General features: G+C 34.7%; 1 protein-coding gene across 2 annotated transcripts in view; it reads left to right on the top strand.

The window, feature by feature from the left end:
* AFG2A (AFG2 AAA ATPase homolog A) overlaps positions 1-18,668 on the top strand; it is a 336,287-nt gene that overhangs the window by 93,125 nt on the left and 224,494 nt on the right. For both annotated transcript variants that reach the window (XM_065877711.1, XM_065877712.1), the window contains 2 exons: positions 4,057-4,110; positions 5,784-5,863. In XM_065877711.1, the coding sequence (XP_065733783.1) occupies positions 4,057-4,110; positions 5,784-5,863 (134 nt within the window). The remainder of the gene's footprint in view (positions 1-4,056; positions 4,111-5,783; positions 5,864-18,668) is intronic.

Genomic DNA, 18,668 nt, shown 5'->3' on the forward strand with positions numbered 1-18,668 from the left:
GATGCTATCAGATAACTCAGCTGAACATGATGAATGGCAGTATCTTTGGAGCAGCTGGATTTTGTCAGCCTGAACTCTGAGTTATTCTTCCTATCCTTTTCTTACTCTTATCCTTGACTGTTCTACCCTGATCCCCATATGTTCTAATTTATTTACTTGTTACCATATTATAAAATTTCAATATTTTTGAAGCACCATTGTAGAGGTAGTATAAAAAATATTAAAAGATTATCTTCCTTTCCTCAGGCGTGTTTGTAATTTGAAAGACTTTTTTATGCCTGTAATTTTTATTCATTTATCCCATCTGTTCTTTTTTTCCCCCCTTTTCCTGCCTTCTTTTGGATTAAGTCGAGTATATTTTGGTATTCTAGTTTATCTCCCCTATTTTCTTTTTTTTTTTTTTTTTTTTTTTTTTTGCGGTACGCGGGCCTCTCACTGTTGCGGCCTCTCCCGCTGTAGAGCACAGGCTCCGGACGCGCAGGCCCAGGGGCCGTGGCCCACAGGCCCAGCCGCTCCGTGGCACGTGGGATCCTCCCGGACCGGGATGCAAAACCCGCGTCCCCCGCATCGGCAGGCGGACTCCCAACAACTGTGCCACCAGGGAAGCCCTCCCCTATTTTCTTGATAGCTAAACCTCTTGGTTTTTCTTTTTAAAAAAATACTTGCTCTAGGATTTATAGTATACACACTTAATTTACAATTTACCTTCAAATAATACTATACCACTTTATGTATAAGATTCTTAAAGCAATTTGCATACCTTTGGATGGAGAATTTAGAAACTAAGTTCTGAGTGTTACTTCATGGTGAGCCCCCCTCTGTGGGGAAGGTCTCCATACCCCTCTTGATCTCTGACGTCTCATGCTAGGTGGTTGCCACCACAAACCCCTGTACTGATGTCCCCTCGTCCTTCTGTGCTGTCCCGTCTCTACCACCCCATGGCTCCCAAACTCTACACTGCCTTTTCTCTGTCCCTTGTGGTGTTGCCCTTCTCACCCTACACCTAGTTATTCCCAGCATGTTGCCCTGAAACCTTTTTTGTCCATGTGCTTCCAGAAACTCTCTTTCCATGTTCTATCTGACCGTTTCCTTTATGTTAGCTTCTAGTTTTCTATCCTAGTTTATTAACTCCCTCCTTCCATTCTAAATGACCTGACAGTTGTGATCTCATTGCTGTTCAGGATTATTCCTTGATTCCTTTACCTGGAAGGAATCTTTGTTTTATTTTTGCTTCTCTTCGTGGCATTCTCTATATAGTTGTGGTATTTTTTTCTCACTGTATTTTTATTTTTTAAGAATATAATTATTGTTATGTTTTAAGAATAAGATTATTTTAGTAATCTATTAAACCATAAACTCATTATAGACAATAAATATTCCTTGAATGAATGATTCAGTGTCTCTCTATGTCAGCAAAGAAATTAAGCTGCTGGATATTTGTTTCTGATCTTCCCTGCCTTTGACTTTGTGTGGGTCTTTAATTTACTCACAGATGGAAAGTCATCATAGTAGCTCTGCATCTCTTTGTTATTTTACATAACTGAATTAATATATATATAAATTGCTTAGAACAGTTCATGGCACATAGGAAATATTCAGTAAACGTTAGCACTTATGTTCATGATTACAAAATTTTTAATTTTAATCATCTTGGATGGACTATTTTTAATGAGATATATATTTCTGAGAGTTGCTACACCGAATATATTGAGCATCCTTTTTTCCTTCATGAATTAAGTCATTGTGAACATCAGAAATAGTATAAGTCAAATTTGAATTAGTATTCCTTCCCTCTTATTCTCTCTTTCACATCTTGCTACTCACAACAAATTAAGTTGATTTTATCTTTTTAAATAGTTTATGTGGCTGTCTTCTCATTTCCATTCCGTTGTTTTACCTTAAGCCTGTGCCTCATTTCTCACCTTTGCTGTTTTAAGAATTTCATAACTGCCATTCTGGTCTCATATGTTCCTCCCAATCATCCTTTATATTGTGTCTAGAATCATCTTTCCCTAATACACCTATTATCAGTTAACCCCCCTAAGACTCTTCCCATTGCTTACAGGATAAAGTTTAAACTTGTTTTTGACATGCTCCTGCCTCCCACTTTAAGTAGCCTTACTGTTGCTGCATTCTCTCTGCCCCCTAAGCTCCACCTGTTATAAATTCTTAGATCAGTTCAGACTCAAGTTTGTTAGTCTTGTATATAACTGAAAAAGTCAGTGAACTCTAAGTTAAAATCTTAAGACCTCTTCTACCATTAAAGTGCATATCAACACCTGTTTTAGCTCATCAGAGACCTTTTTGATTTATTTCTGGGTCTTGATGTATTTCATATTTTTGAGGGTGGTAAATCAACTGCACACTCACCTGAAATGTTACTTTCTCTAGGAACATCCTTGACTCTAAGCGGTTGCTTTTCTATGTTTCAGTGGCACCTAAGCATCCCTCTATCCTAGCACTTGCCATGCTATATAGTATAACAGCTATCTTTGTAATAAGGTGTCTTATCTGAAGCTAACTATTGCCTGTACCAATTTGTAGCATTAGTTGACATTCTGCTAGGTTTGCCTGTGTGCTTCAATCAGTCCGATTTTTATTTAATTGGTGTATTTTGTTTTGGAAATACTCAAGCTAGTGTCTAGTTATATCCCGTAAATTGTTGGGACCCATAATTTGCCTGGGATAGAACATGAATCTTGTTCAAAATAATGTGTGTGTGTGTGTGCATACATGCATGCGTGTGCAGAGAGAGAAGCACACACATACATGTCTAATGGGTTTGGAATTGTGTGGGGAAGGGTGTCAATAGAAGCCAGATACTGGGAAGAACAGTGAGTGAAAGCCCATAGCCGAGAAAGACATCTGACATTTTGTACAATAAACTTATACCAGTATCTGAAGGGAAGAGTTGTGGTTCTCAGGACAGCATTATTATTATTATTATTTTATTTATTTGTTTTTTAATCCCATGACTTCTTGTGATGTGATAACTAGCATGAGAAAGTAGATAGGTGTGTGGTAAAAATGAAAGCCTACCATTTCATACTATACATAATATTTTAGGTACTTGAGAAAGAAAAATCTTACTATTCAGAAATGTTGAATGTCCAAAAAAAAGTGTATCTTTGAATCAGTGATAGGCGCTTTATTGCTGGGAGTCCAGCCACTTTTATGAGGATTCTTCTGTTGATGGCTGGTTAGTAAAAACTGGTAGATTTTATTACTAGAAGTCCACACCTTTCATTCTTGGTACCCATTCTAAAATAGCTGGACACAGAAGGGAAAAGAGATTTCCCATCAACTGGATGAAGTGCTGAGTGGCAGATATCTGAAGGGAGATTCAGACAGAGGCTGAGTGAATAGACACTATGGAGGGTAACAAGGGTCATTGTCATTTTCACAATGTGATACACTGACTGAGGGTTAGCTTTGTTGGTGGTCCTAAGATTTTTGTCTGCAGGAGTTATCTCCTTTGGCTGGGATAGTGGCTGAGAAGAGCTTGTTTGGCCCTGCAGATCCATAAAGTCAGCTTCTACATGGCCAAGTCAAATGAGAGGAGGGAGCTGGAGAGTAGCATTTATTTTGGAAATACTCAGGGACTAAGATAATGTCATTGATTATGTGATTCCCATTCCATTTTCAGGGATTATCATGGAGTCATAAAAAGAATTAGCTCTGAGGTCTTGCTTCTTGTCAGAGAGGGCTGTTGATCTAGTATTAGACTGTTCTATCTTCAATGACTAGCACCATTCCTGATATATAGTAAAATTATGGATGGATGGGTAGACAGATGATGAATGAGATGTTAAACTATCATGTTTAGTTACAGTCACTGTGTTGATGTGTAGTTTTTGGAATACAGAATGGCTTTAATTTTTGAGGCATAAATAACACCCAATAAAAATAAGCATGCTAGAGGAACTGTTTTAATTAAAAGCTGATTTTTGTCTATTTTTTTCTTTTTCTTTTATGTGTATATTTTCTCTTTTATTGAAAGATATACATGTGTTTGGATTTATAAAGACACTGAACAGTTGTTTTCTTTTCATTCAGGGGGCTGAATTAATGAACAAATATGTTGGTGAATCTGAAAGAGCAGTTAGAGAGGTAAGAAGATTATGTCTTAAAGTGGAACTCTGCATAGGAGAACCAGGCTTCTGTCCTGTATGGTTTCCATTTTGTTTCAGGTTATAGATTTTGAAGTTTCCAAATCTAAATTCTAGTGGTATAATTTTTCTTCAGGCAAATATTATTTTTAAATGCAATTTTGGTCATCTGCAATTCTTTGTTTTTGCTTTTAAACATCATAATATTTCCAGCCTTTAGTTTTACCAAATATTTTTTAACGAATGTCAGCGTTTCATTAAAAAAAATAAGGATATGTTTAAACTTAACAAAGAATGCATGATGTCAGAATGAGATTTAAATCCTTTAAACCAGGTAGCCCTTTAAATCAGATAAGCTTATTAGTATATGAAAATGTCACTGTACTCTTCTTATTTTATTTACTTTACCTTTGACTGGTGATTTAGAAAGTGCATCCCCCTCCTCTCTTAAATTTTACAGCCAGTGCCTGATTGGCCTACTGGCTAATCCATATTGCTGAAGCTACATAACTGGGAAGTTCATGCAAAATCAAGGCACTGAAGTGGGGGTAACTATAGCAGTTTGATCACAAGTCTCGGCTTCCCAAGCAAAGATTGGCCTGCCTCACACAGGCACCCTGTATCCTCAAAGAAGCTAAGCAAGGACAAAAACACATAAATAGCAGTGGAACGGATGGTCTTCTGCTTATGACACATGTGGGTATCAACCAAGAGTCTTAGAGATTGGAATACTTTGTTTTGCATCTGAGAAAAAAACTTAAGTTACTTTTTCTTTCTTGAAATGTAGATGTTGGTTATAATATAAAACATTAACTGATAATGATAGCACCTCATTGATTAAAATATGAAAAAGGTGGTGTTTATTAATATTAAGGTTTTGGTGACTGTTGTGTATTTTTATGGTCATCATACTTGTGGCCAGAAAATGGAGGCCTAGGTTACAGGTTACACACATTTGGATTTCTTTCTGCTTATGCTGACGTTTTCTAGCCCATTTCCACATGTTTTCCCCATGGCTGTCTGGCCAGTCTTTGATGTTGATAGTCTGATTGACGTCAGATCTAACCTATCTATGCTTTTCCAAGTTTTAGCTGTTTTTTCCATACAGTCTTCAGAGAAATGAGCAAAGTGTGTGCCTTTTAGGTTTATGAGTATTGTATATGCTAAACTTTGGCTGATTTTATACATTTATGATTTTTCTTTTAAATATGTGTTTATTTAGATAAATGTTCCAGGCATTATACTAAGTGCTTTGCATTCTTTTTTAATCCATTTCTTAAACTTCTGAGGCAGGCATTTTTCATAATCTCCATTTTATGTGGAAATCGTAGTTTATAAAAATAAAGTTACCCACTGAAGGTCACACAGCTACCAAGTGGTGAAGGTGGGATTTTAACTGAGATTGTTTGATTACTTAACCAAATTGTCTCCTACACACCTCTAAGAATATGTGTTGGTGTCTTGTCTCTGTTTGCAAGTAAGCACCGTGGAAGAGGATACTTTTACATCCATTATGAAGTGCTATACATCTGTTACAGGTTGTATACAAAGTGATTGGGCTGGTTTACTGGTACATAATAGATTTGGTTCTAAATATAATTTTCAAACTAAAACTAGCTATGGAGTTTTCTGGAATTTGCTGATCTTTAGCTAATGTAGCACTCTTTCCACCAGATCTTCCGAAAAGCGAGAGCAGTGGCTCCTTCCATCATTTTCTTTGATGAACTTGATGCCTTAGCAGTTGAAAGGGGCAGGTAAGAAATATTTAATAGGACTGCTATTAAATATTAGCAATTACAGTGTAGAGGAATTAAATTATTTCACATCATCACTTTATAGTACTTTTATGTATAATTTTTTTTTTAAGGCTGATATGCATTGGGGGCATTTGAGCTAATTTTTATAGTTTACTATCTAAAGAGAGCCCCCTGCACTGCCTATCAAAATTTGGGTTTTTATTAACATGTGATTAAAACTGTAAATAAAGTTCAGTTAAGCATAATTACGTGATAGAGTAGAATCCAATTATAATAAAAGTTGTTATTATACAGATTTTAGTATTATCTGGATTAAGTCATGTTTCCTAAAATATAGTTACAATAGAATAAAAATTAGTATTAATAGTTTTGTTTCTGAATGTCAGACAATAAAGAGGATTATTTATAATATCATATCAAACATATCGTGTGTGTGTATATATATATTAAACTGTTTTCAAGTGTGATTTTTTTTTTCTGTACAAAGATTTACAGGTCTTTTAAGGAATACATGGTACAAGTACTTCATGCTGGAGAGTGTTTATTTGTGTGTTTTCTTCATAACTCTCTGATTATACATTGACTATAAAAGTTTTGCTGATGATAATTATGGTGATGGCAGAAGGCACCTTCTAAGTCTCAGTGTTAAATTTGATAAGAGGCATACTGCTCTCTTCTTTACAGGTAGAGCTGCCTAATCAGATGAGAGTATGAACTGTCACTAGGAAACATTGGGAGGTAGCCTGCCCTGCTCTCTACCCCACCCATCTGATACTCTGTAAATACCTACCAATCTTGTTATTTTATGAGTTGGAGTTCATGAGTCCTTTTATTACTTCTGAAGTGAGATGGAACAAAAGGTTACAAATAGCTCAAGTTCACCTTGACTGCAAGAGAAGAAAAAGAAGCCAGAGAGGTTTACTGAAGTAGGGTGATCTGCCACATTTATGTGCCATCAGAGACGTCTGTTTTTGGAGCCTAGAAAGGGACAGGGTGGGAAACACTGTTAATATGAACCAAATGGGAGGTGGAATATGTAGCAGAGTTCTCATAAAATGCCTTTGAAAGGTAATGGTATGAGAAACCAGACAAGGCACTTGGTAGAAATAAACTTTTTGTAGGCAATTTGGCTCAGTAGGAATTTGCAAATGTATTAAGAGATGCTAATAATTTGCAGTCTCTAGATATCATTTCCTCTAGTAGTCTTCATCTTATTGTGAGCCCTTCCTCAGTGGCTCATTCAGATAAAGTACAGGTAAATTCTGTGTAGTTTCCTTTGCATAGAGAAGTTTCAGTCAAGTTAGTTGACATTTCAGAAAACAAAGATAAGGCTGAACTACCAAATGTAATGTTAATAGTCCAAAGTAGAGAGTTTTAGTTGTACTTTAGCTGCACTAAGTCTTATATAGTTTGGTTTTTATAGCCATAAGAATCTCATAGAATGATATTTTGATTGTTTTTTCCCCATAATTGTGTGATGGGCCAACATTACCTAGAAATTTATTGTTTTATCTAGTTAGAGTGCTGTAACCTGAAAACAAAAACAAACAAAAGCTTCACACGTATATTTTTGTTCTTCAGCTATTTGGATTGGACACAGTTTCTAGAAACTGAAAGCACAGCTGTTGATAGATAGCAAAAGTATGAAATTCCAAAAATACTAAACCAACTCTATACATTGTTAAGGAAATATAGGAAAATAAGAAACATAGTAACATAGGGAAACATAGAAAAATTAAAAATTCCATAAGCTAGAAATTTTCTATATAATTTTGGGTTGTAGAATATTCATTGCTTTCATTTCTTCTGATTTTTTATGATAACATTCAGATCCAACTAATAATATGACTAGTCCAAAAATGACAGTGCCTAAGACGACTGTTTCTTCTTATCAAGATTTGGATTTCCACACTTAAGCTGTTTAACAGATTGAGCCATGAATTATGATATATACTAGTCTGTACTGTCCTGTGCATGTTACGTCAATTATTTTGACTACTTGAAGTTCCTCAAATTAGCCATGAAACTGAGGATTGCAATCTGCACATTAAATAGAGTATAGACATACTATTTGCTTAGCTTTAGAAACATTTGTGCTTTCAGAAAGAGAGATTTTTCATGTTTACAAAAGTGTCTACTTACAACCACTATTTTCTCCTCTTCCCTGCCCCATTTAAGTTCTTTGGGACCTGAAAAATAAGTAAGCCTGATATTTACTTCTCTTTTTCTGTATGCCCATTTAAATTATGGGTGTTCTGAATAAGATTTTTTTGTCTTATTTCATATTGTGAGTTGGATGAAATGTTGTAAGATTCCCTTTGCAAAGTGCTTTAATGATCTGTAAATATTTGGGAAAATTGAAAATGCTGTTAAAGTAGCATAGCTCTTTGGAAAATGGATACTATGGTAGGGAGTAAGGCACAGACGTAGGGAAAAGATTTGAATTATACTGAGCTAATAATAATATTGGGTAACATTTATTTAGTGCTTATTGTATTCTAGAACCTGTTTTAAGTGCTTTACAGCTGAAGAAAAAAATTCATAAAAAGGCCCCTGCATTAATGCAAAGTAGGATATTACACAGTTGGTTCTAGTATTCTGCCCTGCCTCCCAGCTAGCTTAAGTTTTTACCTTTTTCAGGGTTATAGTGGGGAGGGGAGAGCACGCTGGGCAGTAAATCAACAGTCACTCTTGTCTTAGGCAACACTACTGTCCCCAGAAGTGAAGAAGGATAGGGTGATTCCCCATATACTGTATTCTCTTGGCCCGGTCTCCTCCGACTGAGGAAATGGCCACTAGACTAATCTAGAGATTCCTAGAACAACTTCCTCTGTCTGGGACGTTCCAGCTAGTCAGTGGATCTTGGAATCATCCTTACCAGCTGACATTAATGACTTTCCTTAGAGAGATGGCCTGATGCAACATTTTACTAGGAATTGGGAGTTATTTTTTGTTGTTATAGGACACATAGGTCATTTGTAGCTATCTTGCTTTTAAAATGAAAATTTGCTTGCGTTTTGCATGCACCAAGAAAATTATCATAGTGCTTGTGTTCAGAGTGTTGATAGTATATGTTTGGCTAGTCTTCTTTAGGTCTCTTTCAAGCCTGAATATTGACTTTGGGGGTGTGGGGGGTAGATTTTAAGAAACAAATTCAGATGCCTGCCATTTGGGATTCTTTATGACATTTAAAAATTATACTAGAAAAACATTTTAAAATTTGAATTGGATATGACTTGTTGGCCTATAATTTAGAAATCATATGAAGAGATGATAGGGGATTTTATTTTATTGCAGGAGCTGAAAGGAAATAAATATCATTTTTGTGAAATGTTTGCTATTGAAAAATAAAATCAGTGTAATAATTACCATCATGGTGGTGAGATCTCCTTAAGATAGGGGTTAGCATTCCTTTTCTGAAACAGGCCAGTTAGTAAATATTTTTTGCTTTTTGGGCCATACAGTTTCTATTGCAGCTATTCATCTCTGTTGCTACAGTGCGAAAGTAGCCATAGACAATATGTAATCAAATAAGAAACAGTTGGCTGGCCAGATTTAGACTGGCTATAGGTTCCTGACCTTTTTTAAGATATCATAAAGTCCCTTCAGTCCACGGCACTCTGACTTTTGAACAGGGATAATTTGGAAAAAGGGCTTGACTTCCGAAGGGAAAAGAAAATTAATCTTTTGGAAATGTCTAATTTCAGTACTTTCTATAGCTGAACATTTTTTCCATTGTTGTATTGCCTGTCTCTAGCAGATAATAAAGTTTTATAAAATCATTTCATTATGTTAGTGATTATACATTTGTTCTTAAACTTGGAGTTGGTTTTGATTTCCTAGGATGTCAGTTTTATGGATTTTGTTTCCTACTGTGGCTTTGAAAGTCAGCCAAGAATATTTCTCAGTCCATAAAACAGTTTCACTATGCTACTCCAGCTAGCTATCAGTGATCTGTGGAAATAAAGGGCAAAGGCAACATGAATAATGGGAATCCAAAGAATTCCCTTCACCTAATCTTCAACATTAATTATAGCCACCAAGTTTTTCTACAACAAGTAGCAAATTAGACCAGTATGAGCTTCACCTCTTTCTGTTTAACGGCACTTGACTAGATCAATACATTTCTGAATACAAGGAAGGGGATATATGTATACAAATAGTTGATTCACTTCATTGTTCAGCAGAAACTAACACAACACTGTAAAGCAATTATACTCCAATTAAAAAAAATAATGAATTAAATAAGTTACGTGCTCCGTATTACCAACACAGAATTTTTAAACTAGAAAGACCTGTATATATATCTTACCTAATTTAACTCCCTCATTCATACATGCCAATAATTATGAAATCCTCAAGGGAATGGCAACATCTTCATCCTCTTACCTCAGATGTCCAGCACAGTGCCTAGCAGAGAAGGCACTCTGTGCTAAAACCCAGACATTTAATTTTTGAATAAGGGAATGAAGCCTCAGAGAAACTAGAGATTAGGTTCACTCAGCTGGTTGTTAGCAGAATATGATTTCACCATGTTTTAGTGTCATTTGTGAACCAATTTTATTTTAAAATTAAACACTGAGACTGTCTTTTGGAATTTTGTCACCTGCATTACGTTCATAGAAGCATCAACATCTTCATTATAAAGAATCATTTGTAAGCTTTGGAATACATTCACCTGTCAAAGAGCTCCGAAAAGAATTAAGGAAGTGCTAAGTGATGCGGTTTTCAAAAAAATTCAGTAGTTTTTGTACACACTAACTTTAAAAGTGAGTCTAGAGTCGCAAAACTTTGTCAGTTGTGCTGAGGGTACAGAAATGATAAATGTTCTTTTTAACATAGCTGATAGCAACAGTATTCAAAGGATAATAGAGGATAGCAACAGTAATGAGATCATGCTTATTAGATCAGTGACGAAACATTTTGAAAGACTATGTACGTCCTTGGTATACTAATTAATTTTGTAGAAAGATCACCGTGTTACCCTCTGCCAGAAGGCCATTCAATCGCATTTATTTTATTGTAGGGGGATCAAATTGAGTCTTTTCTCAAGTAAGCAAGCATGCAAATCACTGGGTTCCAAATCCTATGTGTCTGTAGTCACAGAGCATTCATTATAAATCAAGAGCCTGAGTCAGTATCCACCTATCCCCCACTTCCCCCCCCGCGCCCGCCCCCCCAAAAAAGTTCATTTAGAAGATACAAAAAGAGGATAGAAAAAACAGATGAAGAGAACTTCTTTCGGTATAGAGCTAAGAAACCAGGGAAGTGGAGATTTTCTTCTCACTCTATTTCATTTCTGCATCTGAGCACACAGTCTTACAGTATATTCTGTTTTTTTCTGTTTTAGAAGGTTTGCCGTTTTTTAAAAAGTCATTTTTCACGTATAAAAATATCTGAGAAAGTATAAAGGTCTCCTTATCTGGAACTTTTTGCGGTTCAAAATAAATTGTTCCTTGAGGACCCTGAGGAGCCAAATTGTCACTACATTTGAGCAGCTAATGAAATGAGAAGAATTCTCATTGCCAGGGCATAGCAGGCTCCTACTAATGCATCTTGTACAAACAAAGTGTCTTTCAGCAGTTTATTTATCAGGCTCACTGTTTTGGGCATAGTTATGAAGGGCTTAAGAGAAGTAGTTTTTATCTTAGAATTATGTCGGTGGCTTTTATGGAAGAACTTAAGGAAGTTTGATACTTTCTACCATGTTTTAAGTAAAGCTCAGTAGAGAACTGGCAATGTGAATCTGCATATATCTGCTGACCTGTGCTATCCTGACTTCCGAAAATCTTCAATCATGTATCATGTTCATGCTTTATTTCAGTAACCTTTATGTGCCAGACACTCCTTTTTCGGTTTAATTTGTTAGGATAACTTGTAAAATGTTATAGAGATCTCTTCATTAAGCCAGGTATACTGGTGATAATTATAATGATAATGCTTATAACTGTTATCTATTGACATTTCCTTTGTGCTAAGTATCAGTAGATCCTTTATACATCTATTTAATTTTGAGGGTGGTATGAGTCTTTCCATGTTTGATTGAGAAAACTGAGTCTCAGAGAGGTTAAGTAACTCTTCCACAAGATTACACAAAAAAATAATGGTAAGGCTTACTAATTGAACCCAAGCTTACTGATTATCAAAGCTCTTTCCCAAATTCAAAGCAAGCTTCCTAATGAGTACTAATCAATGAAGGTTTTACTGGAATGATTTTAAAACCTTTATGTTGTATAATCATATATTATAATTACTATAGAACTTTAGTTTTCATTGTCACCATTTCTAGATCTATGGTACTTAAGAAAATGACACATGTTTAGAAGCATTTTCTCTGCTTTAATTTTTAGCTTGAATAAGTTTGAACTTACATGTATTAATTTTCCTTATTTTTCTTTTGTTGGATTATGTTTGTAACAATAACCTGGGGGCATCCAGGATTGTGAAAAAATTCCCTTCAAAAAATTGCTTTTGGCAGAGGGTAAATTGAACTGTGAGTTTAAGAATCACTTGTTTCTCTAATACTGTGTTTTGAGTCAAAACTATACAGATGTAGCGAGTGTTGCCTATGTTAGCTTGGAATTTTTACTGGGAAATCATGGCAAGATGGAAAGATACATACTTTTATGTCATTTTCTGTGTTAACACTTTATACAAAGCTGCCGTTATTCAGAGCACATGCAGCTTGCACAGCTCTAGGACAGCATGTGAAGATAACTCATATATGTCTGTCTGCTTTTATAGGGTATGTTGTTAATCTAAAATAATTTATTTACTATTAGGTTCAAGCTGAATATAGATCATAATCTGACAGCATAGTTTATCGTGAAGTGGTCAACTAGAATATTCAAGGCATTATTGATTCTTGACATTCATCAAATGATTTTTGCTTTCACTTTCTGAGTTTCTCGGCATATGTTTCTGAATATTACTCAGCCATAAACAAGAATGAAATAATGCCATTTGCAGCAACATGGATGGACCTAGAGATTTATCATACTAAGTGAAGTAAGTCAGAGAAAGACAAATATCATATGATAAATAGCTTATATATGGAATCTAAAAAAAAAAAAGATACAAATGAACTTGTATACAAAACAGAAATAGACCCACAGACATAGAAAATGAACTTATGGTTACCAAAGGAGAAAGGGAGGGGAGGGAGTTTGGGATTAACATATACACACTACTATATATGAAATAGCTAACCAACAAGGACCTACTGTATAACACAGAGAACTATAGTCAATATTTTTGTAATAACCTATAAAGGAAAAGAATCTGAAAAAGAATGTTACACATATAAATAATATAAAATCATAAATATATAAAATTATTAAATATATTAATACAATATAAAATTATATAAATATATTAAACATAATACAATATAGAATTAATATAATTTTATATTTCATTTTATATAACTATATTATATATAAATTACAATTATTTTATAATTATCAAATTATTTTTATATTATAAAATAATTATAATTATAAATAATACAAAATATATAAGTATATATATAAAACTGAATCACTTTGGTGTATACCTGAAACTAACACAACATTGTAAATCAGTTATACATGAATTAAAAATTTTAAAAAAACCCAAAATACCCCAAAACTAGTCTTCCATGTGATTTTATTTTTCATGGATTATAACTTGCTTAAGTATTTGTTCTCTTGCTGGACTTTTTAAATATATAAAAATTGTCTCTCCTTTAAATTTTATTTTAAAGAAGTGTCTGTCAAGGAGCCAGAACTGTAATTATTGTTCCCATAGTGTTATCATCTTCAAGGTATTTGATCAGAGTTTAATTCATATTTTTCCTGAACTTTAGAAAAACAGGGAAAATAAAAAATAAATATTGTATCTGTTTCCTTCTTCCCCAAACTCATTTTCCTTTAGATGGTTATACTCACTGCCTCAAGGAAAACCAGCTCCTTCACAAGTAGAGAGGTTTCCTAATCATGGCAATTCATTTTAAAAGAAATTCACATTGGGCTTGTCAGGATCAGGTAAAGAAAGAAAAAGCAAAATAGGACCTGGAACACTTGTATGTATTCTTAACATTTTCAGTGAGTGAACAGTATCTATGCAAACAGATGGCCTCATAAAATCTACAGTTTCTCTCATTAGGGAAGTTGATACTTAGGACTCAGAAGTATCGTGTTTGTGACTCTTTTAATTTTAACCACTGTACAGAAATCATTCTGCAAAGAAAATTTTTTTGTTGATCACTTTAAATGTTGATCACAGACTTTTTATCTTTAGTTTAGTAATAATTTTACTGGCTTTAGCATTTGAGAATCCTGAGCCCATTCTTGATGCCTTCGATTACTTTTGATGATTTTGGGAAATTCTCAGGTTGTGTTTCCTGAGATATGGCTTCTATTTGATTCTCTCACATCTCTCCTTATGAGACTGCAGTTATATGTTTCTTAGGCTTTCCACTGGGTTCTATATGTATTTTTACTATTTTCATTCTTTTTTTCTCTTTGTGCATCAGTTTGGATATTTTCTACTGACCTGCCTTCCAGTTCAAGGATCCTGTGTTCTGTTGTGTTTAATCTACTGTTACATTCATCTTTTTAATTCTTAATTTTAGTTATTATAATTTTGAGGTTTAGAATTTTTCTTATGGATCCCAGATCCCTGCTGAAATTCACCATTTTTAAATTTCTGTGCTTTTGGTTTGTTTTGTTTTGTTTTACTACAATTCAGGTGAATTTTTGTTTTTATTATCTTAGTCCCATCCCTGTCCAGATTACATGCTAATTTAACATTGTTTCAGATTCTAATTCCCTAGCATCCTTCCTCTTCTTAAGAGGAAACCAAACGGAAGAAGGGATAAAGGCTAAATGAGAGTCTAGAAGAATCTTTTCCTATTTATCTTTTTATTTGCAGGATATAGCGTTTTGAGGAATGGGTGAATTAGGGATGTATATATTCAATATTATGCTTTTGTTGATAACAGTGTATCTTGGGCTTATCTGTTCCGTTTCTTTTGTGGACTCCATATCTAATGCTTGTTGTTGGGTTCAGTGTCTAAAGCGATTATGGTAATGGTTATTTTTCTATTCGTGAAATGTTTTACCCATTCTTAGCTTTAGATTAGTTTATGTTAATTGAATGTGGTGGTGCATCAGTGTGCTTTCAGCATCTAAAAATGGCATTTAAAAAGCCCCTTAACTTTTTTTTCTTACCTATGACTTAAATTCAAACTGAAAGACTGTTGTATTGTTTTTGTTTCCCCTGATGAGCTCTCATGTAAAAAGTGCTTGTAATAAAGCTTGTATGTGACATCCTTTCATCTTTAAATCTGTTATTTTCTACAATGATTTATGTTCAAAACATTAGTCCAAGGTTATAAAATACTGAAATACTGTTCAAATTATATGATGAAAAATTTTGTAAATTTGGAATGCCTTTAAATGTATTCAAATTTTTTGTTTTATAAAGTTTGAAGAGTTAAAACCACTATGTGGATTTTAATAATAATCTATGTTATTTGTTAAACTTACTCATTTTTTAGCCTCTTAACATCATTGTTTAATTTTTCTTTCAAATGTTACCATGTAGGAAAGCTTGTATTGAATGGTGCTCAGATTCAGTACTAGCCCTGGCTAAACCTAACTTTGATAACTATAAGATTGCTCTCCTTTCTATAAAAGATTCTAAATGTTCTATATAGTATGAGCATTCATGGTTATAAGTTAGAGCCACTGCTTCATTACTGATGGGGTAAATCAGTTATCTTAATCTAGTTTTATTTAGTTACGTTTATGCTGTCCAAGTTCTTGATTTAAACTGAAAGCAGATGTTATCCAGAGTTCTTGAATCAGTCTTTCAGGAACTATTCTGTGTTACTTATTTTGGAAAAGCAAATGAATGTGGAGTTTTCTTTCTCCCTGCTAGACTCTAAGGTCCTTGAGGAAGTAGGGACTGCCATCTTAATGTTTTCATTCCCATTTCCTAAAGCCATGTCTGGCCTGCTAGGCAGTGAATGTTTATTGCATAAATGAGTTGAATTTAATTGAATGAATTGTTGCACTTTCTAATAAAATTACCCCCCTCATTTTTCCTCTCATTCTTCTCTCACTGTACCACAATGATGTTTGCCTAATCTGAAACAAAACCTAGTAGCTATTTTTTTTTTTTACTTCTCAGCAAGTTCAGCTAATACATTCATACTTAGCAGTAAGACATCTAGCAGTCTTACTAATTCATTGGAGGAAGAAGGGAGAATGTACATAACATAGCTAAAGATGGGTTCTGACATTATTTGAATATAGTTCCTATTAGGAAGCACTAGCAAGCAAAGCACTAGCACACATAGATTTAGATGTGGCATGGGCCCAGGATTTTTTCTTTTGATGGAAGTATGCCATTCACTTAAAGCTATTCAGTTATGTTACACAAATTCCTTTAGGTAGGTCACAAAAATTAGAACTTTATCATTATCTAGTAACGCTGTTAGGTTAATATTTTTTTTTTGGTGTATGTGTAACTCTCCAGTGCTAGGTAGTATAACATTCCTATGGGGATTCACTCTACTCTCCTTGCTGACATATTTTCTGAGGAGTCATTCAATGTAATTCTTATCTTTGTGCCTCTGTAGTGAAGTGTTTTTGTCCTCTAGCTACTTTCAAGATTTTTTCTTTATCTTTGGTTTTCTATTGTTTGAATACGATATGCCTAGGTGTAGCTTTTTGGCATTTTTCCTACTTGATGTTCTCTGGGCTTCTTGGATCTTGCTGTCAGACATTAATTTGGGGAAATTCTCAGTCATTATGGCTTCAGATAGTTTTTCTGTTCTATCTGTCTTCTCCTTTTGGTGTTTCAGGTACACATATATTTATATTTTGTTGTTGTCCACAGTTCTTAGATTTTCTTTTCTGTTTCTTTTTTCTTTTTTACTGTTTTCTTCAGTCTTTTTTTCTCTTTCCTTTTCCGTTTTGGATGTTTCTGTTGACTCATACTTAAGTGGAGAGATTCTTTCCTCAGCCATGTCTAATCTGCTAATGAGTCCAATAAAGACATTCTTTATTTCTGTTATAGTGTTGTAACAACCTTAGAATTCTTTTAGAGCCTTAGAATTTCCATTTCTCTGCTTATGTTGCCCCTTTCTTGTGTGTTGTCTACTTTGTCCACGAGAGCCCTTAGCATATTAGTCATAGTTTTAAAAAATTACTGGTGTGATAATTCCAGCATTCCTGCTGGTTCTCTGGTTCTGATGCTTGCTCACTTGCTTCCAGCTGTGTTTGTTTGCCTTTTAGTATGCCATATAGTTTTTTCCTGATAGACATGATTTACTGGGTAACAGGAACTGTGGCAAATAGGCCTTCAGAAATATAGTGGTAAGTGAGGACACAGTGAGGAGGTGTCGGTTACCAGCCAGGGGAAAAGAGTCCTCATCTGACCATGCTGGCCTCTTGATCTTACCGGCCTCCAGACTGTGAGAAATGAATTTCTGTTGTTTATAAACCACCTAGCCTGTGGTATTTTGTTATAGCAGCCTGAACGGATTAAGGTACCTGTGATCTCACATTTCTGAGGGATCTAAAAAGAATTGTTAATTTTTCAGTTTATAGAGCTTTTTACTTGTTATTAGGAGGAAGTAGAGCCTTCTAAGATTCTTATATACTGGACTGGAAAACATACCAAAACTGCCCTTTTGTGATCTGTTTCTATACTGTGGCTGCTGTAGTCCTCAAAAACATAAATCTGATCTTGTCATGTCTCTACTTGAAACTTCCCATCAACTTTAGGACAAAATCCAAACTTAGTAATTTGGATAATAAAGCCTTTGTCATCCAGCCTTGGTTTATCTTTCTGTGCTAATATTTTACATTTTTACGTTACTGCTATGCTGTGCTACTCTGAACTGTTTTCCATTTTCAGTGTTCTGTATTCTCTCTCTTCCCTATCTTTTTCTTTGCTGGTCTGGCCCCCACTCATCTTTCGGGTCATAGGTTAGAAGCTATCACCTCTGAACAGCCCACCATGACTCTCCCAAGACCTGTTCGTTTGACCTTCCTTTACCCCTTGTAGTGTAGGATCACAACTAATTAGCGAAGTAGATACAATTAAAGGCCTTGGATGTAATCTGTTGGCATCCTTAAATGCTTATATGCTTGCAGTCATGAAGGAGCCCACAGAGCTTTTGCTAGCAATGTTCCTATCTAACATTTGGGAAAGTTACATTTTGAAGCGTTTTTGGAAAGATATATAATCTGTTTATTCAAAATGTTCAATCTTAAGTAGACCCAGATCAGCAAATCCATGCACCAGCCAATTGGTTACTTGCAGGAATTAATGTTAACCAAGACAAATCTCAGTGGCTTCCCAGATGCTCCTTGCTTGGTCCCAAACTTTTTGACATTGGGAAGGACTATTTAATAAATTGACAGTGTAATTTGTATAACAACCTGGAAGGACCAACCGTTTAATTTAATTGACAGTATGATTTGTGTAACAACATCATGTTTGTCTGATTAGTGTGAGTTAGAGGCTACTCTCCTTTGTGTCAAGTTTTTGAACTTGTAATGCGCACTAAGATCTAAATTCTTTTATTTAGAGATCCTGATTACCTTATTATTAAATATATTATGTGATGATTATACTAAGGTGTCCTTGCTGTCATGGGTGCTAAGACAAAGGTATGGGGTGTGTCTCTTCTATCCTCTTTCCCTCTTCTCCCCCCTTCCCACTCTCAACTGTATCTGATTGAATTTATATGTTTAATATACTTACAATGCTGTTTCACTCTGTAATTGTCCACCTAGATGTTTAT

This window comes from Phocoena phocoena, chromosome 5, assembly GCF_963924675.1.
Source record: "Phocoena phocoena chromosome 5, mPhoPho1.1, whole genome shotgun sequence".
Taxonomy (NCBI): Eukaryota; Metazoa; Chordata; class Mammalia; order Artiodactyla; family Phocoenidae; genus Phocoena; species Phocoena phocoena.